Below are 19,274 nucleotides of genomic sequence, written 5' to 3' on the forward strand. Positions count from 1 at the left end.
ACTGTGGTAAACTACTGTGTGACTGGTATATTGCTCAGCTGCGAGGAAAGGAAGATTATTATTGTGGTAAGCTGCACCCCCCGCCCCCCCCCCCCCCCCCCCCACACACACACACACACACACACACACACACCATTGATTTATCAGGAGCTTCCTGGAATTCAGGAGCTCCTGGAATTCCCAGTGAGTTTTTCCCAAGTTTATGCCGCCATCCTGATTATGAAAGATTATGCAATCTGTTGGCTTTCTATATATGTGTTTACTCAGGAGAGATTCTTCAGATCACACTTCCAAGGAACGACGAGAACATTCACAAATTTCATTCTAATATTTGTCTTAGAGAACATGTGGCTACTTCAGAGTTCAATTTTATGACTGTACAAAGGAGATTTCCTACAAATCACTCGTTCAACTGGGTCTAGAACATTGCTAAAGTGTGTGGGACCTGTGCCACATAGGACTAACGGAGGGTATTGGACGTTTACAGAGAAGGGCAGCATGAATGGTCACAGATGTGTTTGTTCTGTGGGAGAGTGCCATAAAGATATTGAAGGAACTGAACTGGAGGACTCTTGAAGATAAGCTATCCTGAGAAAGTCTGTTAATAAAGATCGAAGGACTGGCTATAAGTGATGACCCTAGGAACATACAAGAACTGTCTATGCATCACTCACTTAAGGACTGTGAGGATAAGATTAGAATGATTACTGCATGTACAGAGGCATTCAATCAATCATTCGTTCCATATTCCCTATGTGAATGGAGCAGTAAGAAACCCTAGTAACTGGGACTTACCCTCTGCCATGCACCTCACAGTGATTTGCAGAGTATGGATTCAGGTGTAAATGATAATCACATGCAGTTTTTTCCATCCCTCTGCTATGACTGACCAAATTTGTAATGACATTATCTTCATTTTTCATTTGGTTTATTAAAGCCACTGTGGTCAAGTTTGCGATTAACTGGAGGTGATATTAACCTTTTCTCTGCTTACCGAAACTTTTACATTGCATGCAAATGTGTTTCATTAGATTTCTGCACTCCCATTGTTATCTGATGTAGTAATGTTGTACCGTTCACTTAGTGTCACCTATTGGAATTATTCTTCAGGTTTGTGATTCGTAGAATCTTTGCACTTAACGAGTACTCACTCTTGGTGATTTGTTGACTCCACAGAACACTGGAAAGATTGGTCAAGTATTTTAGTATGTTTCAGTGGCTCTTAATTCATCACACGTTGAACTTGTCAAAGAAAATTCCAGCGCCGTACTACACATTTCAGTTGCCGATTCATGACCATTTCACTCCAAATCATTTTCACAGATCATGTTCAGTATCAATTTGTGCCCAGTGTGGTACCACATTTTTTCTGATTTACAGGTCCTAATACCTTACTGTGCACTCAGATTACAAAAAATATGCTTCCTAAATATCATTTAGGCCTATGATAAAGTGATTTATTACCTGTGTAGGTGCTGCTGTGCCGTATCCTTCCTGCTGCTTAAATTGACTCCAAATTCTAATGTTCTCACCAGACATTAACCTATGCAACTATTATTAATGAATAGGGCATAGTGGTTTGGAGAATATCCCTTCAAAGTAAACTGGAAGTGGTCTTTTAAACTGACTCAAAATACAAAACTTCTCTGCTGTTTTCACAACGCCTCTTCCCTTCCCTTTTCTCTCTCTCTCTCTCTCTCTCTCTCTCTCTCTCTCTCTCTCTCTCTCTCTCTCTCTCTCTCTCTCTCCTCTACTTTTCTGCTCTGATCACAGTCCTTGAGCTAGTTACAGAATTAAAAGAACATGTCATTGGCTTTTTATACATTATATTGCATGTTATGATACATAGAGAAATATGTCACTGTTTGCAATATACTGTTTTTACAACTGAGTACAAGTGTAGTTGAGATATGGCTGAATGTAAAAGAAAACAATTTCATAATGCCTGAAAGAAAGCCCTAAAATTAATTTGTTTATGCTTTGCGAAATAGTGTCTCGGCTTGACCAGATACGCCAAACCATTGTCAAATATTCTGTTGTGGTTCTATACAATTCTGCAAATTGTGTTTTATAATAATTACAAATTTCCAGTGATTTTTCATTTTAAGTCTTTCTATAGAAGTTATCAGGTACATTGAAAACTCGAGTCCTCAAACATCTATCTTCAGGTATATTAACTATTCCATTTCTGATGCACTAATTTATGATGATCACTCCATATGAAAAGGACTGTTCTTTTTTTATCTGACTTCTTAGAGTCTGATTCAGTGCCTTTATTTTGACACAAATCAGTTTTCATAAAGTCTTCAATTCTTTCTACAACATTTGCACAGGGCATTGCAACTTAAAAGTTCATCAATTTGAAGTGGTACTGCAAGTCGTTTGTATTACATCTTTTATGAGGCCCATTCTTGAGTTTATTTTAATTAGAGCAAGTTTCTGCACATCTTTTGCCATGGGTTCTTCAACGACAGTTGCAGTAAGTTTAGAAGGCATGCAGCAAACCAAGAGTATAATTTTGCTACTTGTGTGGTGTTTGTTAACAATTATCTTCCGAAGCCATCTTTGGAGGTCTCCATTTGTGACAGAAGAGAACATCTTTTACAACACTTTGGTGTTACAAAAATCTTTGCGTCATATAGTTAATACTGTTTCAACAGGTTGGTACATTTTGTAGTAATTTTGTATCAATAGTGGAAGCTTCTGCAGAGTTCGTCCAGTTGTAGTGCGAATAAAGTAGTAAGAACGTTCAGCAGGAACGTATCCTTCAAATTCTGTCATACTTTCTTCCCCCAGCTACATGTATGGGGATTTGGCCAGTAGTTTGTTTTCCATTGGGTACCGTTACGTTGCGAATCAAGAAGCAAACGAATGTCTGCGTGCCGTTGCCCTCTATGGTGATGAAAATCGTTAAAAAGAGAAATAAAATGGGTTCGACCAGTCAATGCAACGAATCAGCGAGTAAAAAAGGAAATAGATGATTGATGCTATAGATAGTATTTTTTTTTAATACATCGATCTTGTACATCGTCCATCCCTACCATGGACTAGCCGTCCATGCAGTGAGACAAGGTAATGCCGTTTGACGCACTGGGGTTCGACTTTCATTAGTACACGTCGTTGCCAGGGTGCAAGTACCTAAAGAAACATGCAGGACGAATATGTTCCACTGCCGTCGTCACCCGCCAGTGAAGGATACAAAGACTATTAGGAAGTTTTGCAATAGAGCTTTATTTACTTAATTTTTTTCGAAGTTATTTCCGCCGTATTGGGTACACCTCTCTATCCTCTGAAACCAATACTTAAGCCAGTTCTCCCAAGTTTGTGTAGGAACAAGACACACTCGTTGTTTCAAGCACTGAGGAGATCATCATTTGAAAACTCCTCTCTCTTCAGCATCATTTTCACATGAGGAAACGTAAAAAGTCACGAGGAGCAAGGTCTGGATTGTAAGGAGGGTGCTCAAGGAGTTTCAGTCCAGTACCCCGTAAATATTCGGTGCAATTGGTGAAATTGACCGTCGTCGCGATGGAGAAACAAAGTGTCCATTCTTGATTTCGATCGCAGGTTCTTCAAAGATTGGATGACTGGGCGGGCACTGCTCAGTGTACCACTTAGCTGTGACTGTCTTCTGTGTGTCCAAAACGATATGCTCCACAATTCTACTCGATTAAAAAGAAAGCTATCATTTTCTTCTTACCGGGATTTTCTGACAGTTAGGCGCGTGTCATCTTCAAAGACGCAAACATTCCTTTGAGTCTTAATCGGCTTGTCACAATACTATAGCCAAATCTCGTCATCTGCCGCGATGTTATTCACATACTGGGATTGTCCCTTACAAAACTTCTTTAACATCTCCAAGCAACAAGACACACGTCGTGTCATATGCGCTTTCGTCAGGCTGTGCGGCAGCCACAGACAACAACTTGCAAACGATCATGCAAAACCAAATTAATTGCTGGTGCATTTAGCCCTAAGGCTATCTGCTTATAGGTCACTCACCTGTTTTCGTCTAGCAATTTCGTCACAGCATCAATGTCTGATGATAGTGGCCTTGCCGTTCTTTCAGCGTCCTCCTGAGTCGAAGTTCCTGTTTGAAGTTCTCTGTACCACCTGACTATAGTTGTACGATGTGGACACACATCACAGAGTGCCGGCGTCATCCCTTCAAAGCACTGGTGTGTGTTTAAACTACGCTCGAAGTTGTACCGCAAAAGTGTCCGAATCAAACTTCGTGACTACGATGCCATAGCAAGCACTTCTAACTACCTGTGCTAGTGAACGACTGCGCCCATAGACATGGCACAGCGTTTGCAATGCAAATATGAAGTATTCTCAGAACTAGAGATGGGTCGTTCACGAACTAACGGGTCCAAAGGAACGGTGCATCAAGATGAACGGAACGAGCGAGGAACGAATTCTGAGGAACGGTCTTTCATAGTTCATTTCGGTCGCGGCTTTCTACTTAAAAGTTCCGGGTAACGGTCGGTCTCGTTCCCGAATGGCACGTTGGCCGGTCTCGTTCCAGTCTCCGTCTGTCTCGGTCTCGCCCGGCCGGAATCGTCTTCTATTCGTGGCCACTCGTCACAATTCCACTGCCGACTTCTCATAGTTACTTCGGTATCGAGTTGTTCGTTTCTTTCGTTTCGCACGCCCATTCCAGATCTGTTTCAAGCCTTTTTTTAAACTCTGAACTTCTGGTTCTTTTAGTATTCTGTTCAGCGTCCACGACATGTAATTAAAATGTATTTTATAATTACGTAAATTATATAAAAATTACGTGGTATGTAATACATAGATATCTTCAGATAACAAAACGGCGTATCAGCTTACTTCACAGTTTGGATAAACAGCAGAAGAAATACTAGTAAAAATGCAAGATTTTTTGTTTTTACACATGCAAAGGACGTCGGCACGGCACACACGAGTGGCCGTTTTATGAAGCCCGCGCTTCGTAATCGAGTGTATGGTGTCACATTTTGTAAAGAGAATATGATAACTCCTACAATATTATTTTAGTGGTACAGGGTGGCGCACGAAAAATCGGCTCCATGTACTAGACTGCTCATTGTCGCTTACCAATCGTCATCTAATGTTTCAGACTTGTTTGCATTAGTTTATTTCTTATTTCTTCACTGCCTAATTATTACATGTTTATCTATTCTGCTCGTAGAGGTCAACAAATCGTCCGTAATTGGCGAGAAGTCTGCACTCGGGGCCGGTTTTTCGTGCGCCACCTTATATTATTTCACTGCGATCAGCCACACAACGCTGCAGTTGGTTAAAAGAGAGATTTTGCAGAATCACGAAAATCAAGTGTGTGAGAATTCTGTAATGAATAAAAACTGTGTAATCCAGGGGGGAGGCAAGTGCCCCCTCTTGGCGCCTTCCATCTTCAGTCACTTATGCTACTAATTCTCAATTTTTCATAAGAACCATATACTAAGCACAATGAACGGTGAACAAGTAAAATTGAAGTTACCAAAAAAGAGCTATCACCAGTGAACTAGTTCCCAAGGATGAACGACTTAGCCCATCTCGACTCAGAACACAGTAACAATCAGACTCCTGCGACTTACTGTTGCGTCGTATTGCATAATCCTTTGTACAAGAGCCTGTGCAATCGTATTTATCCACTTGTGTGCCCACAGCAGCACACAGACAACGTGGGCCTATAGCAGCATGTCAGTGCACTTTCGCTTTTACCTCTTAGTTCTGTTAGAATGGTTGTGGAACAATCCACGTACACGTTGTCATGTAAAAATTGGTTCAAATGGGTCTGAGCACTATGGGACTTAACATCTGGGTCATCAGTCCCCTAGAACTTAGAACTACTTAAACCTAACTAACCTAAGGACATCACACACATCCATGCCCGAGGCAGGATTCGAACCTGCGACTGTAGCGCCTAGTACCGCTCGGCCACCGTTGGCGATGTTTGTCATATAATCTCAAGGTATGCTGACTGGAACGCTTACCTCGAGAGAGGGGAGAGTGTTTTACGATTCACGTTGCATCCGTCTAAATTACTGCAGCATCTAAGAACATTAAAATTTGCTCTGCCTTTCACAATTTTCGTAAAGATAACTCTTACTACTACTACTACTACTACTATTATTACTATTGCTATTGTTCTACTTCTTTTGCGTCTTTTTCAGTCCATATTATTTGTTGTTACGGAAATCCTCATGTATAAGTGGGTCTGTCCAGAAAAAAATTCAAGAACATCAGTGAGCTTGATGTCCACATCTATCATGACGTGTAGCGCGACGGAACGAACGAGTGAAGGCATCACGAATTGGATGTCATGAACTGCACTTGACGTTTAAACCGGGGCGTGATCATGCGCACATGTGCGCTAGAAAGTAGTCTTAACGTTTCTTTTATTCTGTTCTTACTTTTCTGCTCATGTGTAAACAATATAGCCGCATTGCGTAACTGGAGCTATGGGGGAATAAGAGATGGAAAATCAACAGCTAGCTCTCTGCGCTGAAAAACCCTTACCATCCACATTGCAGGTATAATGAATAAGATTGGCACTTGTTGTTAATAGTATTTATTCGTAGAATGACACCTACAGTCGGCGGTGATGTGTGTGCTGTGATGAACACTCCTGTCAGATTAAAACGGTGCCGGGCTAGGACTGGACCCTTGCTAGCCATGAACGAACCAGCTGTCTGGTTCACACACACACACACCACAGTGAATATCTTGGTGTGTTATAAATCGCTGAAAAGCTCAACTAGGGCCTACTGGAAGTGACAAGGTAATTTTGTGATTTTGTCCGATAACCAACTCGCCTATTCAAGTCATAGGGGGAACTAGGTAACGTGATATTCGAACCGCGTTGCGGCACTGCACTTGCGAAGTATTTTGCCAGGGCGCATGATTGCATCATCATGTGAACTGAATTGGGTGCTGTTACATCGAGTTTTGCCTGTAGTAATCAGACCGTGTCTTTTACATGTATCAGGTCACCTGAGCGAGGGGACGACTTCGCACTACGATCTCGAAATAGTGATTTCGCTACAGTGCTGTGTTCTGTTACTTCACTACACAATGATTGAATTTTAATCGTTGTTCGCTAGTTGTAATAAGTGAGAGCTGATGTAATTAATGTCGTTACTCGTCGCGGTGACGTTGCTACCGTCTCACAGTGGGACAAATGTATAAACAGTTCGGCGATTACTTTTTAAATAATGAGCAGTTTTCTAATTTGTACTGTTTGCCTCGTTTTCATTTGACTGCGCCTTATACAACTTTTCTTACGCCGGCAGGAGTGGTGCGCAGTTCCTTGTAGACACCTTAGACCGGGACAGTCCGCGTTGATACACCAAGAAGTAGGGCAACATCATAACGGCCTGGTCTTGGACATGTCCGAACACGATACCTCCAGTGTGCCATTCTGTTAGGTCTCCACCGTCGACCCATCATACTGGGCTGGTGGCGTACTGCCGAGCCGTCTGACACATCACTTCAGTGGTCGCCTAACGCGAGCTGTACCACGCGAGCTGTACGTCATCTACACCGCTCCTGCTACAAGTGTATGTTACGGTGTTCTCTTGCTTGTATATTCATTTTTGAAGCAATCATGTGAGAAGTGACTAGTGACGGATGCAAAATGGACCAGAGAATCTTGGAAAATGTGGCCGGCGGTTTGTAAGTTCTTTGACCCTCTTCTTCAAGAGTGCAGGATCGGACGTACAGAGGGGTCGGGTCTCACGTAGACAGTGTCGCCTGCGGTGTTGGTGGTGGCGGATGCCTCACTCAAGGCCAGCCCGCGGCCAGTATTGATCCACCGCTTGCATCTGCAGGTTGTCGGAACACCTCTCTCTCTCTCTCTCTCTCTCTCTCTCTCTCTCTCTCACACACACACACACACACACACACACACACACACACACACACACACAGTTTCATCATAACTGCGTACACGTAACCTTGCTACAACAGCCGTACTTTCAGACAGTGTACCTTTAGAACCAACCAACTACCTGCCGTACCTTGTTCGCCCGCTGACTACCGGTAGTTAAACGCTAACATAACAAATTCTCTTGGGATTAACATTGTTCCTTATAGCGTTTCTGCGTAATTTTTTCTATTCCGAAGACTGATTTGATGCAGCTCTCCACGCTAGTCGGTCCTATGCAAGCCCCCCTTCATATCTGCAGTACTACTGCAACCTACAGCCATTTTGTCCTTGTTACTGTATTCATCAGTTTCGTGCTACAATTTTTCTTCTCCTCACTTGCCTCCATTAACCAAATTGACTATTCCTAGACGGTCCAGGATGCACCCTATCAACCTATTTCATTTTTTATTCAAGTTCAGATTTAGTTGATCAAAATTGGATTCAGTAACTCTTCATTAGATACACAATCATCCCATCTAAACCTCACCATTTTTCTGCAGCACCACATTTCAAAAGCTTCTATTTTCTTCTTTTTATAACCGTTTACTTCCCCACATAAGGCTACAGTCCAAACAAATACCTTTAGAATAGGTTTCGTAACTCGATGTAAACTCAGCTCTCATTTCCAGAAATGCTTCTCTTGCTGTTGCCAGTCTGCATTTTACACCTTCTTCATGTCGACCGTCATCAGTTATTTTGCTGTCCAGATAACGAAAACTTGCCCAAATAACCAAACTCATGCTACGCACAAATCAGTGAATGCTTCTTGTGTGTCTCGAGAACTGCCTTCCTTTATTATGTTTCGGCTCATGAACTTAAGACACTAATAGAACATAGAACGTACTTTACAAGTTCTGTTTAAAGTTGCTTACATATGTAAAGCCTTCGTCGCTTTACCATCTGTATGCAAGTTACCTGGCTCATATCTTACAATGCATATTCTGTGCTGTTAGTAATGGAAACTTTGATCTGCCGAGATATGTTTCTCATTAAGTCTTCCAAGCGGTAGGGACAGGACATATTTATTGAAGTGCAGTGGCTGGTACCGGCGGAGGTTCGAGTCCTCCCTCGGGCAAGGGTGTGTGTGTTTGTCCTTAGGATAACTTAGTTTAAGTAGTGTGTAAGCTTAGGGACTGATAACCATAGCAGTTTAAGTCCCATAAGATTTCACACACATTTGAACTTTTTTTTCTTTTTTAAGTGCAGTGAGTTTGGAATTAGTTTTATTATAAATAACAAGATTGTTCCTGTCATGAAGCTATTCTGGCATTCGTCGATCCGAGAGCTCCAGCTTGATTTTGAGAAGGAAAAAACGGGAAAAAATTTCCAAGCATCCTATGTTTGAAAGCGAAGCATCGTGTCTTAGGTCGAAATCGAGAAAGCGCTTTCTTCGAACAACTAAAGCAATTAAGTAATCACCTTCCGCTCTCCGAATAGAACTGGCGAAACATGGCAACAGAAGATAGAGCCAAAACCTAAAGAAATAGCCCGCTACTGGTTTGCCACTACCCAACCAGATGTGGAAGACAGTGAACAGACTGCGAACTGGAATGGCACGGTGCACACACAACTTGAAGCAGTGGGTCTTTATTACTGGAGATGAAACTAGCGAATGTGGAGAACTTCTGACCTGACCACTTCTTGGTCTGCCCGAAGTTGTCCGAAGCCAGCACGCTGAATGACCTGATTGCAGCAAACGTTCCGGCAATCAAGACTGCAGTGTGACTTGTACGGTCTTGTGTACTTACAGTAGATGTTCAGAATTTAAATAACTGTATTGTACTGCCCAGGATATGATGATGTCTAATAATAATATTACCACAATTTGAGGCGCCTACAGTTCTCAGAGATGAAAAACTAACTCGAACTTGGTGAAGAAAGAGGTAGGAGTTGGCGGGAGCTGCCTCCGGAGAACTGTTTTTAAGTGTACTTTCAAACACATAGAGGCGAACAGAAATGCCATAAATAATCGTTCTTAGTCTTTGCTGATCTTTTTTTTTATATATTACTATTCTTTAATGCAGAAAAATCCATCCCGACTCTTCATATCATGGGAACACGTTAGAAAGAAATGCAGTAATTAAATCGAAGGTTGCTGTGAACACTGCAGTGATTTACTAGGCATGGCCCTATTGGACCCAGGGAGAATAATGGCGAGAGAGGAAGGATACCGACCAAGATTTCCAAGGTAATTATTGAAACGCTGTTCCGAAACTTGTAATCCTTGTGTCGTTCAATTCATTGCAAACTCCAGTGACTATACAAACGATTGTGCTATTCACAACTATATCACAACTGCTGTCTTCTTTTCACTCAACAATGTTCAGTGTTACTAAGTAATTTGTTGTTAATTGTGCAATAGTGGTTCATTTTTACGATTGGCTTCTTTCTTCGGTGTATCTATTGCCCACACTAGTTAATTCGCTTACTTTCACTGAACTACTTGCGCTAGCACTGTTAATTTTACAAGGCAACAAACGAAGTTTTAAATAATACGTCTAGTAATACTAGACGTGATACATCCAATTCGCGTCTTGGTTTCAGTTCTGCGTCAAAAGTTTTGTTTCACGTGTTATCTTCCATCGTGTGCGAGGTTTATTCGGTAAGTCCGGTAATTTCAATGAACCGGTGGGGATCTTGCTCGGACGGCGTCGTCATCAAGAAACGTGATTGTTGTAACAAATAATGTGTATAGTCAGGCAGTATTGCAGCAGCTGCAGCAAAATAAAATATCGTGCTGTTAATAACCCCGCTTTATTTGAGATGTTGACCTATTGTAGATACCAAACTGGGTTGAACGGAGCCGCTGGGGATCGGCACCTGCACTGAACACGGCTTGTTTCCGGATTAAAGATTTTCAACTTGGCCGTTGAAACAGTGAAATCGAAAAGCACTGCTGCCACACGATTGTCACATTCTCTCTCATTCCAGTTATCCGTGTGTGATTTTATTGAACTGCGTGACTGCTATTATCTTAAAAGATTGTTGAAGGTGGTTACAACCGGACACAAACACATGTCTTAAAAAAAAAAAAAAGGTGGTATTACCGTGATTAGTTTTGGAGAATCGTGCGTGCAGTCATTCCTCCCACGCTCAATTTGTGATTGGTACATTAAAAAGTATCCTTTCAAGTGAAATCATTCCGCTTTAGGATGTAAAAACATGTATTGTGATTGGAATTTCGACACGTGGTCATTTTCAAGCATTCTGAAATCAGTCTTCAAATTTAATACACGTAATTATGAAAGTGACAACCATTGAACATCAAAATTTCAAAGCTGGTTACATGGGATGTTATATAAAGCTGTGACATACTGTGTTGTAAGAATAGTTGCGTGTCGTGTTTTGAATGTATCTGCTGTTCCATACGCATTAGAAAGATGGTGAAATAATGACATAAACACTTCAGTTTAAATTTCATATGGCAGGTGTGGATCACAAAAGCAGCTAAGATGTAAACATACAAAGAATATGAACTATGGAGTGTAAAGATGCTATTGTGATCCTCCAACATATTTTATAGTAATTTTCTTTGTATAGAGGTGGCTTCTTCAGATAGTCCCATGACTTTTTCCTGTTTCCAAATTTGAAAATTTATATCTGTGACAAGAAGTCGTTATGCTTTTTTAAGAGAACGAAGGAAAAAAGTTGGAAAATTACCCAAATTATACCCGCAGATGAAAGCTAAATGTGAAATAATGAGTTTTGTTCCACAATTTGTCTTGTGTACCGCGTCGCTATCGTTACGCACACATTCCTCTATAGACTGTGGCCGTGCTGTGTTCTCTATCTAAATAATGAAGTAAATATTGCTCGCTGATTATCGCCGTCGCGCCCCTAACGGGTTCGGCGAAGGATGTGATATTTTCCTTTTTGTACATCGTTGGATACCACTGTTACGTAAATAGGCGGCAATTAGATTGGACATAGCAACAGCTTTGCCTCTTCTAATGAGTATTTATTTTTCCATACTATAGCAGACGTTACACTGCACACTTGGACCAGGTGTTGGAATTAAAAATGCTATTTTGTGAACCACGAACTGATTGTTGTCCAAGTTACATTTATATGCGGGCTGAGGCTGGAACGACAGACGTTTCTATAACAGGTAGTATTCTGGCTCAGGTAGTAGGAGTGGGGGAACTCGTGGTCACGTTTTGTAGAGGTCATGAAGCTGTGGACTGTGCAACATTGTTTCCTTAAGATAGGTTTGTTCGTAATAATGAGTCGGTCGTTGCAGTTCAGCGTGAGTTTCGCCCTTTCAGGCTTGCGAGACATGATAGTGTTCCCACTCGTAATACCGTTTTACGTTCGGGTGAAACATTTCGTTTACGAGGAACAGTGATGAATGGAAACCCGCCAGTGGCTCCTCACTCAGCAAGCACTGCAAAAAAAGGTTGAAGCCATACTTGATCAAAATGACATTACTTTGTTTGTCAGTGGAAGCTATTGACCATTTTTCGCGATCGCGTCATTTCCTGGTTTGGTGACATCAGTTGGCCGCCTCCTTCCCCAGACCTGTCCATGTGCGATTACTTTTTGTGGTGTTACCCCAAGTCACATGAATACGAGCATAAACCAAGTACACTTGAAGAACTGAAGGAAACAATTCGTGTGGAACTGCTTGAAATAGAGCAGTGCTGGAGAGTGTGGAAGACAACTTCCTTGAGCGACTTGAGAAGTGCGTCGCTGAAAACGGCCGTCACCTGAAAGACGTTTTCTAGCATTAATTTTGTAAAATGACTACACGTTTGAATATTATTCTGTAAATAAAAAATTTTGAAGCACAGGTAACGATAGAGTGGTTTTTTTTATACGTCCGTGCTTTATGCCTCACCCTGTATAATCAGACAAATTTCTTGTTAATGGTATTGTTGCTGTTCTTTAAGTCTTGTGGAACCAAGGAGTATGGGTGAAAAACAGGATCCTTCGCAGAGTATCCAGTTCGATAGAGATCACAATGTACGACATTCCCCTTGCTTCTGAAATCCGTCAGTAATAATTTAATAATAATAATAGATAAAAATAAAGATCTTATGTAATATACTTGACCTAGATTATAAAATCGGTTTCTACATAAATAAATTGTTGGCCCAGTGCACGAAGTATTGTTTTGTGGTTACATACTTAAAATCAAACACCCAATTGGATGCAAGATATTGACAGAAACCAACTCCAAGAATACCGAAGTACAAGAATATTAAGAGGGATAACAAATAGTGTTATACTACCAGAAAACGTTAACAATATCTTCAGAACAGCCATAGACACGTTTGTGACTTGACAAAAATGGATACTAAGTAGTTGGATGAACACTGTTAGACACACACATAATTTATGAAAACCGTATGACTGAGCAACAAAAACAGTAATACACCTTGCAATCATTAAGAATTCTTCTAACTAAAACTATAGTAATTCTTAGAATCTATAATAAAAAAGTCTTTCGCAGAATATCATCATACACTTGGGCATCCACAGAAATTTATTCAAGACTGAGTAAGAGTATAATTTGCTTTGCTTTATATAATTGGTGTGGTGACGTGAACATAAGAGCCCAAAGGACTAAATTCGACTAAGTGTTTTAAACGATTAAAGGTCTGCCTTCAACGCTTCATAGGTAGATTGATACCGAAACAGAAAGCAAGTACATGCTGAACTTTTGTATCCGATATCAGTAAGTATGTCGTAATGTTTATCCAACTATCTGAAATTACATCCATGTTATGATTAAATCTAGAGTATTCGACGAGTTATTCACAAGACATGTATTTCTTCATTTATCAATATTTCAACCCGTGTTGGTGAAAAAATCTGAGATTAAAAACAAAAGGAATTACAAAATTGTCACAAAAATAATTAGGAAAAAAGGGAAATTAATACGATCGCAGATAGTCGGTGCTTTTTGAACCCCTCCCCTCCCAGTCCCTCCCTTGTTGTCGCCTATGATCACACAGCAGTTTCTGAAACTAATAGTTTAGTACGCAGCCAAAACGCTCTTTCCCAGCCTCGGAGAGGTGGAGAAGCAAGTTCAAAGCAGTTAAGAGGGGTGCTAGAATCCAGTTACGAGAACGGCATTATAAAACAAACATAACAAGTAACTTGTCAGTAGAGTAAGAAAATTTCCAGAAACAACCGCGAAAGCATTTGTACTATAGCTTAAGATGGATGGAAATGACTAAAAACAAAAAAAAGTTTGCTACACAAAGAGAAAAAACGCAATTCCATGGTGTACAAATACCGCAGACGACCTCCACACAGGTTCGAATCCTGCCTCGGGCATGGATGTGTGTGATGTCCTTAGGTTAGTTAGGTTTAAGTAGTTCTAAGTTCTAGGGGACTGATGACCACAGATGTTAAGTCCCATAGTGCTCAGAGCCATTTGAACCGACCTCCACACAATAGAAATCAAACACCAAGATGGGTCCGACGGAAATCATCAGCAAAAGATTAGTGATAGGATAAACCGAGATGAATGACATTAAAAAAAATGTCTTGGTGGGCCTCCCACCCCCTCCTTCCACTAAGACAGAAGAGAACAAACAAAAAATGGGGTAATTTTTGGTATAGGAAAACGAAAGTGTCCTGCCGAATGCTACAGTGTTTAAACGTGGTGAGTCGGTGTCAGCGAATAATATGCAACAGGCTCCTCCATTATCCGGTTTAATGCGGCTAACGGATAAATCAAAATACACATTCTTTTGGAAAAAAACAGTAACTGCTATTTACTTTATTTGGAGAACATACTACGTGTCACACTAGAAAGGCCAAAGCATTATTTAACGCGTTACTCGCTGGTAAGGGTAGATTGACGTTTTATTCCTGTACTTCTGAGACTCGGCTCTTTGGTGTGGTCGTTTTCGTATACATGTCTGCGTCAAAATTGCATGTGATGTGAAAGGTGTGTGCTGTGCAGTTAGACGTTTGAAATGTGAAAGTGAAGGACTATATACATACCTTTCACGAAAAAATATGGTACATAATGTAGGAACAAGCAAGTATAATAGTGTATTAATGACCAAAGGAGAATTCGTGGTGGCCATTATTGTCAAGGATCGCGTGGTAAATTACTTACACTCATAAGAACCGAAAGAGTACAAAGCGTTTCATCCAAACATTTGAAAACATATACACATATTGTTCGAGACTATATTTAGTGTGTCACATTAAACAGTACCTAGAACGCAGTAAATAGAACCTTTTTTCTATATCCTTCGTATCTTCTTTTATTGCTAAGAGCCAAAAACAACGAAAATCACTTTTCTCGACAAACGATTCTGTTTCACTGTTGAAATAATTTACATCAAAACACGTGTTACTGCTTATGGACAATGTAGGCTTTTTCTCTGTAATACGTAAATGCATTTATGCTTTCATATATTTCGTCTGTTTTGTAAGAGAACACTAGTAGGAAAGAATATGAGGACCTTGGTTAACTTTTGAGTGTGTCATGAAAACACAGCAAGTGTGTGGGGCGTTCCCTTTGCTACGAGGTCCGTGGCTCACCGACCCTTGACACGAAAGTTGAGTTTGGATTTAATTTACCAACAAGTCAAGACTGTTCACATTGTGCCGTATGGTTCTCGTTGTTGGCTGTTGGGACATTCCCGCGAGCAACAACGTGTGTGTTAGAGTTGGCGATGGTTTAGCCACCGTCCCGTGGTGTCTAACTGTATTTGGTTATTTGCAATTGAAGTGCACCAGCGGAATTTTCTGCCTCGTGGACGTTAACATTCCGGGTACCTGCCTGACCGTTGACGTAAATTTAGTCAGTGTCCTTTCCTCACCGTGTTGTCACTGTCCAGCACGGTGTGTAGTTCGACAGCTTATTGTAGGCATTGTTGTGGGCGTCCATGCCTTTTACGTTTGCATTGAACTCCCGGTTGTCTGCTGGTCGAGTGGATCGCAAGTCACCTTGCCGGTGGGTCCGTTGACTGTTGGTTGGGTTGTCGTCAGATCGAGAATTGTTATGCCGACTGCCTGTCTCACGTAAGTGGACATCAGTATTTCAAGTGCTGGCCGACCCCCGAAACTTCTGAGCGCCGTTAGCTGCACTGCCTTATTTTCTGTTGTGTGAATTTATATGGCACATAGCCGATGGTCTTGAATTAAAGTTGAATTGTTTTTAGTGGTGTATTAAGTCATGGGCCTTCAGCTGCTTTAAAATTAAAGTTCCTTGCTTTTCAAGTGTTAGTTTGGGCCTTCAGCCTAATTTAAGATGAGGGTTTGTTGTTTATTTCACCTTGAGTTTCGAGTCATGGGGCCTTCAGCTGTTTTTAAATTAAGAGCATCAGACTGTTTGGGGCCTTCAGCCTAATTGAAGGCCTTCTGCCTTGTGTTGTTCTTTTTTTTTTATTTAATTTTACCTTGAGTCTTTAAGTCTTGGGCTTTCAGCCAAATTACAGAACTTACTTAACGTGAAGCCTTCTGCCTTCTAAATATTCCTTTTGGCGTCTGAATTTTGAGTTAATGGCTTTTAGCCGGTTTTTTATTTTTTAAATTGAAGTGGTTGTGCCCTTAAGGCATAAGATAGTGTGACGTATTCAGCCGATAACTAAGTTCAAGAATTTGCACTGTAATGTTTGGTCAATAAATAAAGTTATGTGTGTTAGAGTGTAAACTGGCACTCGCTCATTTTGGCCGCTTTCCACAATTCCAATTACCTGTCCTGTCCTGCGATTTTAGCAAGACGTTTCAAACACAATAAAGATTGAAACAAGAGTACACAAAATCCATTTCTCTTATAGGAATGAGAATGAACAGAATAGGTTAAAAAAATGTTCAAATGCGTGTGAAATCTTATGGGACTTAAATGCTAAGGTCATCAGTCCCTAAGCTTACACACTACTTATCCTAAGGACAAACACACACACACACACACACACACACACACACACACACACACACACACACACACACACACACACACCCATGCCCGAGGGAGGACTCGAACCTCCGCCGGGATCTGTCGCACAGGCCATGACTGCAGCGCCCCTGACCGCTCGGCTAATCCCGCGCGGCACAGAATAGGTTAATTTCGGATGTTAGCATACGCCGACAAAGTCCCTCGTTTTTGCGCATGCGTAGTATGCAGCATTCTCTGAAATTTAGAACGCCACAGCCGGCCACACTCAGCACAGTCTATAGATAATTGACGTCACACACACACACACACACACACACACACACACACACACTCACACTCTCTCTCTCTCTCTCTCTCTCACTCTTTCTTCGTGGTTGGGTGCTGATTTGCACTCATTCTGAGTAGTCTACTTTGACCAGAAAGTCGCTGGTGTAAAACAGGCTTAACAGACGTACAACGGCAGTCACCGCGTTTACCTTTAGATTAGATGGGGAAACAACGGAGAGGTGTTCGTCCGACAATTTAATTAAGTCATTATTTTCTGACTGTTCAACTTAGATCACATGTACATTAGTTTATTCTGAACGAAAATATTTCGTCAGGCCTCTTATTTTTTCAAAAATCGCCGAACTAAGAACGGATAATCTGGAGGTTGGTAGACGTTGCACGTCAGGGCTTGGCCCTCCAAAAATTTTCTTACATCTTTGTTAGCCATAGTCAAATGTCCGCAGTGTCGAGTCGAATAACCGTTGGTCAACTTAGACAGATAGATCAGAGCAATGAGCGTCTGTGGTAGAATGTCTCGTCTGGCGTGGGAGGAGATGGTACGTAGAGCAGGACTCGTTGTCGGTGCACGGCAAGAGTGTTCTAGAATGCGGCGAGCTGCCGACATTGTTCCGGAGAAAGCGCGGGGAGGGGGCAGGGCGGCGGGAAAGCGGCGGCCGCCGGAGGCCGGGCGGGCGGCAGTCGCCGAGCGCGAGCCACGGAGACCGCGCGTCGTGACCGTCCGCTCCGCTCATGGCCGACGCGGGACCGTACGCGCCCGATGTGCTGGGCCGGCAGGCGTGGAATGTGGAGGCCGGGCCGCAGTCGGCCGAGGCGCTCGAGGCGGTGGCGCACGCGTACAGGCCGCGGCCGCGCAAGAGCAACTTCACGGCGCGGGAGGTGAGCGCGCTGCTGGCGGCGGTGCGCGAGCAGCGCGCGGCGCTGCTGCAGGGGGTGGCGGGCGGCCGCGAGTGGGCCGACGGCTGGCGCCACGTGGCCGCCGCCGTCTCCGCCGCCGACGGGCTGCCGCGCTCCGAGACCGACGTGCGCAAGAAGTGGACCTACCTCAAGTGGGAGGCGCGCAACACCAGCAAGCCCGACCGCGACCCCGTCTCCAGGGCCGTGCTGCACATCGTCACCGGCGCCGATGCCGACGGTGAGTCGAGCGTCTCACAAGACACAGGGTCCACTCGCGTGTCAAGCACGGCAAGGATCTCTGCGCGCGCATTTGTCTGTGTGGACCTTTTTTTTTATTCTTATTCGACAGGTGCGCTAGTCGTTTTTTCCCGTCGGAACTTGCAAGAGCAGACTTCCGCCAGAAGCACTTTATAACTTATCAAGATTCTTTGATACCGTCGAGTGAAACAGACTTCGGTGTTCTCGCTAGCCGTCACACTTTCTCAGTCCCTCCCACTTCAAATTTTGACCGTGGACACTAGCTGTTTTTCCAGTGCAAGCCATCAGCAATGTTTCCTTGGCACTGTGTCGTACTCAAACTTCCATTTACAGTATGCTACAAATGATTCCGAAGCTTTGCTTTACGATAACCGAACTTGATATCTTGAAGCTGTATCCCCACTAAAATGGTCTGAGAGGGAGAGCGAGCCTGGTACTACAATCAGACACCCTAACCCGAACAAAAATCTTCTTTCAGGAATGATTGTGCCTTTGATTTACGCATTAAATGACACTATTTATTCAAGTTCCGCAACACTTTGAGGCATTCAGTGATTGAAGGATAAAGATAGTAGTAATTGGCAGTAGCCGTTTTATGCGAACAAACTGCACGAGAGATTTGAAGAAAGGAAACAGGAATTGGGCAGCAACTGGGGAATCGATTTTTGTGTGGCTAAGGCAGGACTGCGACGACTTCACGTATGAACCTCAACTGAAGATTAAGAATGGTGGGAAAGGGGAAGCAACGATGTGAATGGAAAAGGGAAATAATCTGTTATGTGACAGGTGCATAGACGAGAGGACGTTTTTCATAGAGTAATAATAACGGCTGTTAGTACCGGAAGGAGGTGCTGGTGTAGTCGTGGCAGTGTGAAAACTATCGCTAGGAAATCGACAGGATATTTATGTAAGGAGAGGGCGAGGTATTTGTGCTGTTAAGATTATATTATTTGCTTTGCACCATGGCTGTTACATATCGTGTGCATTCGCTGCTAACGAATATGCCATCAGTCTGTTACCGTTTCGCTACTCGCACGTTTTCTTCCCCGTACGCAG

At 42.4% G+C, this 19,274-nt stretch overlaps 1 protein-coding gene across 12 annotated transcripts in view; it reads left to right on the forward strand.

Annotated features, from left to right (window-relative positions):
* Positions 1 to 19,274, forward strand: part of LOC126419898 (protein bric-a-brac 1-like) — a 459,260-nt gene that overhangs the window by 352,513 nt on the left and 87,473 nt on the right. The window contains exon 1 of one of the 12 annotated variants that reach the window (XM_050087169.1): positions 17,771 to 18,198. The exons of the other annotated variants lie outside the window; for them this stretch is intronic. Within the exon in view, the coding sequence (XP_049943126.1) occupies positions 17,796 to 18,198 (403 nt within the window). The 5' untranslated portion in view covers positions 17,771 to 17,795. Of the gene's footprint in view, positions 1 to 17,770; positions 18,199 to 19,274 lie in introns of those variants that run through there. 12 annotated transcript variants of the gene reach the window in all.

The sequence above is a fragment of the Schistocerca serialis genome, chromosome 9 (genome assembly GCF_023864345.2).
Source record: "Schistocerca serialis cubense isolate TAMUIC-IGC-003099 chromosome 9, iqSchSeri2.2, whole genome shotgun sequence".
Classification (NCBI taxonomy): domain Eukaryota; kingdom Metazoa; phylum Arthropoda; class Insecta; order Orthoptera; family Acrididae; genus Schistocerca; species Schistocerca serialis.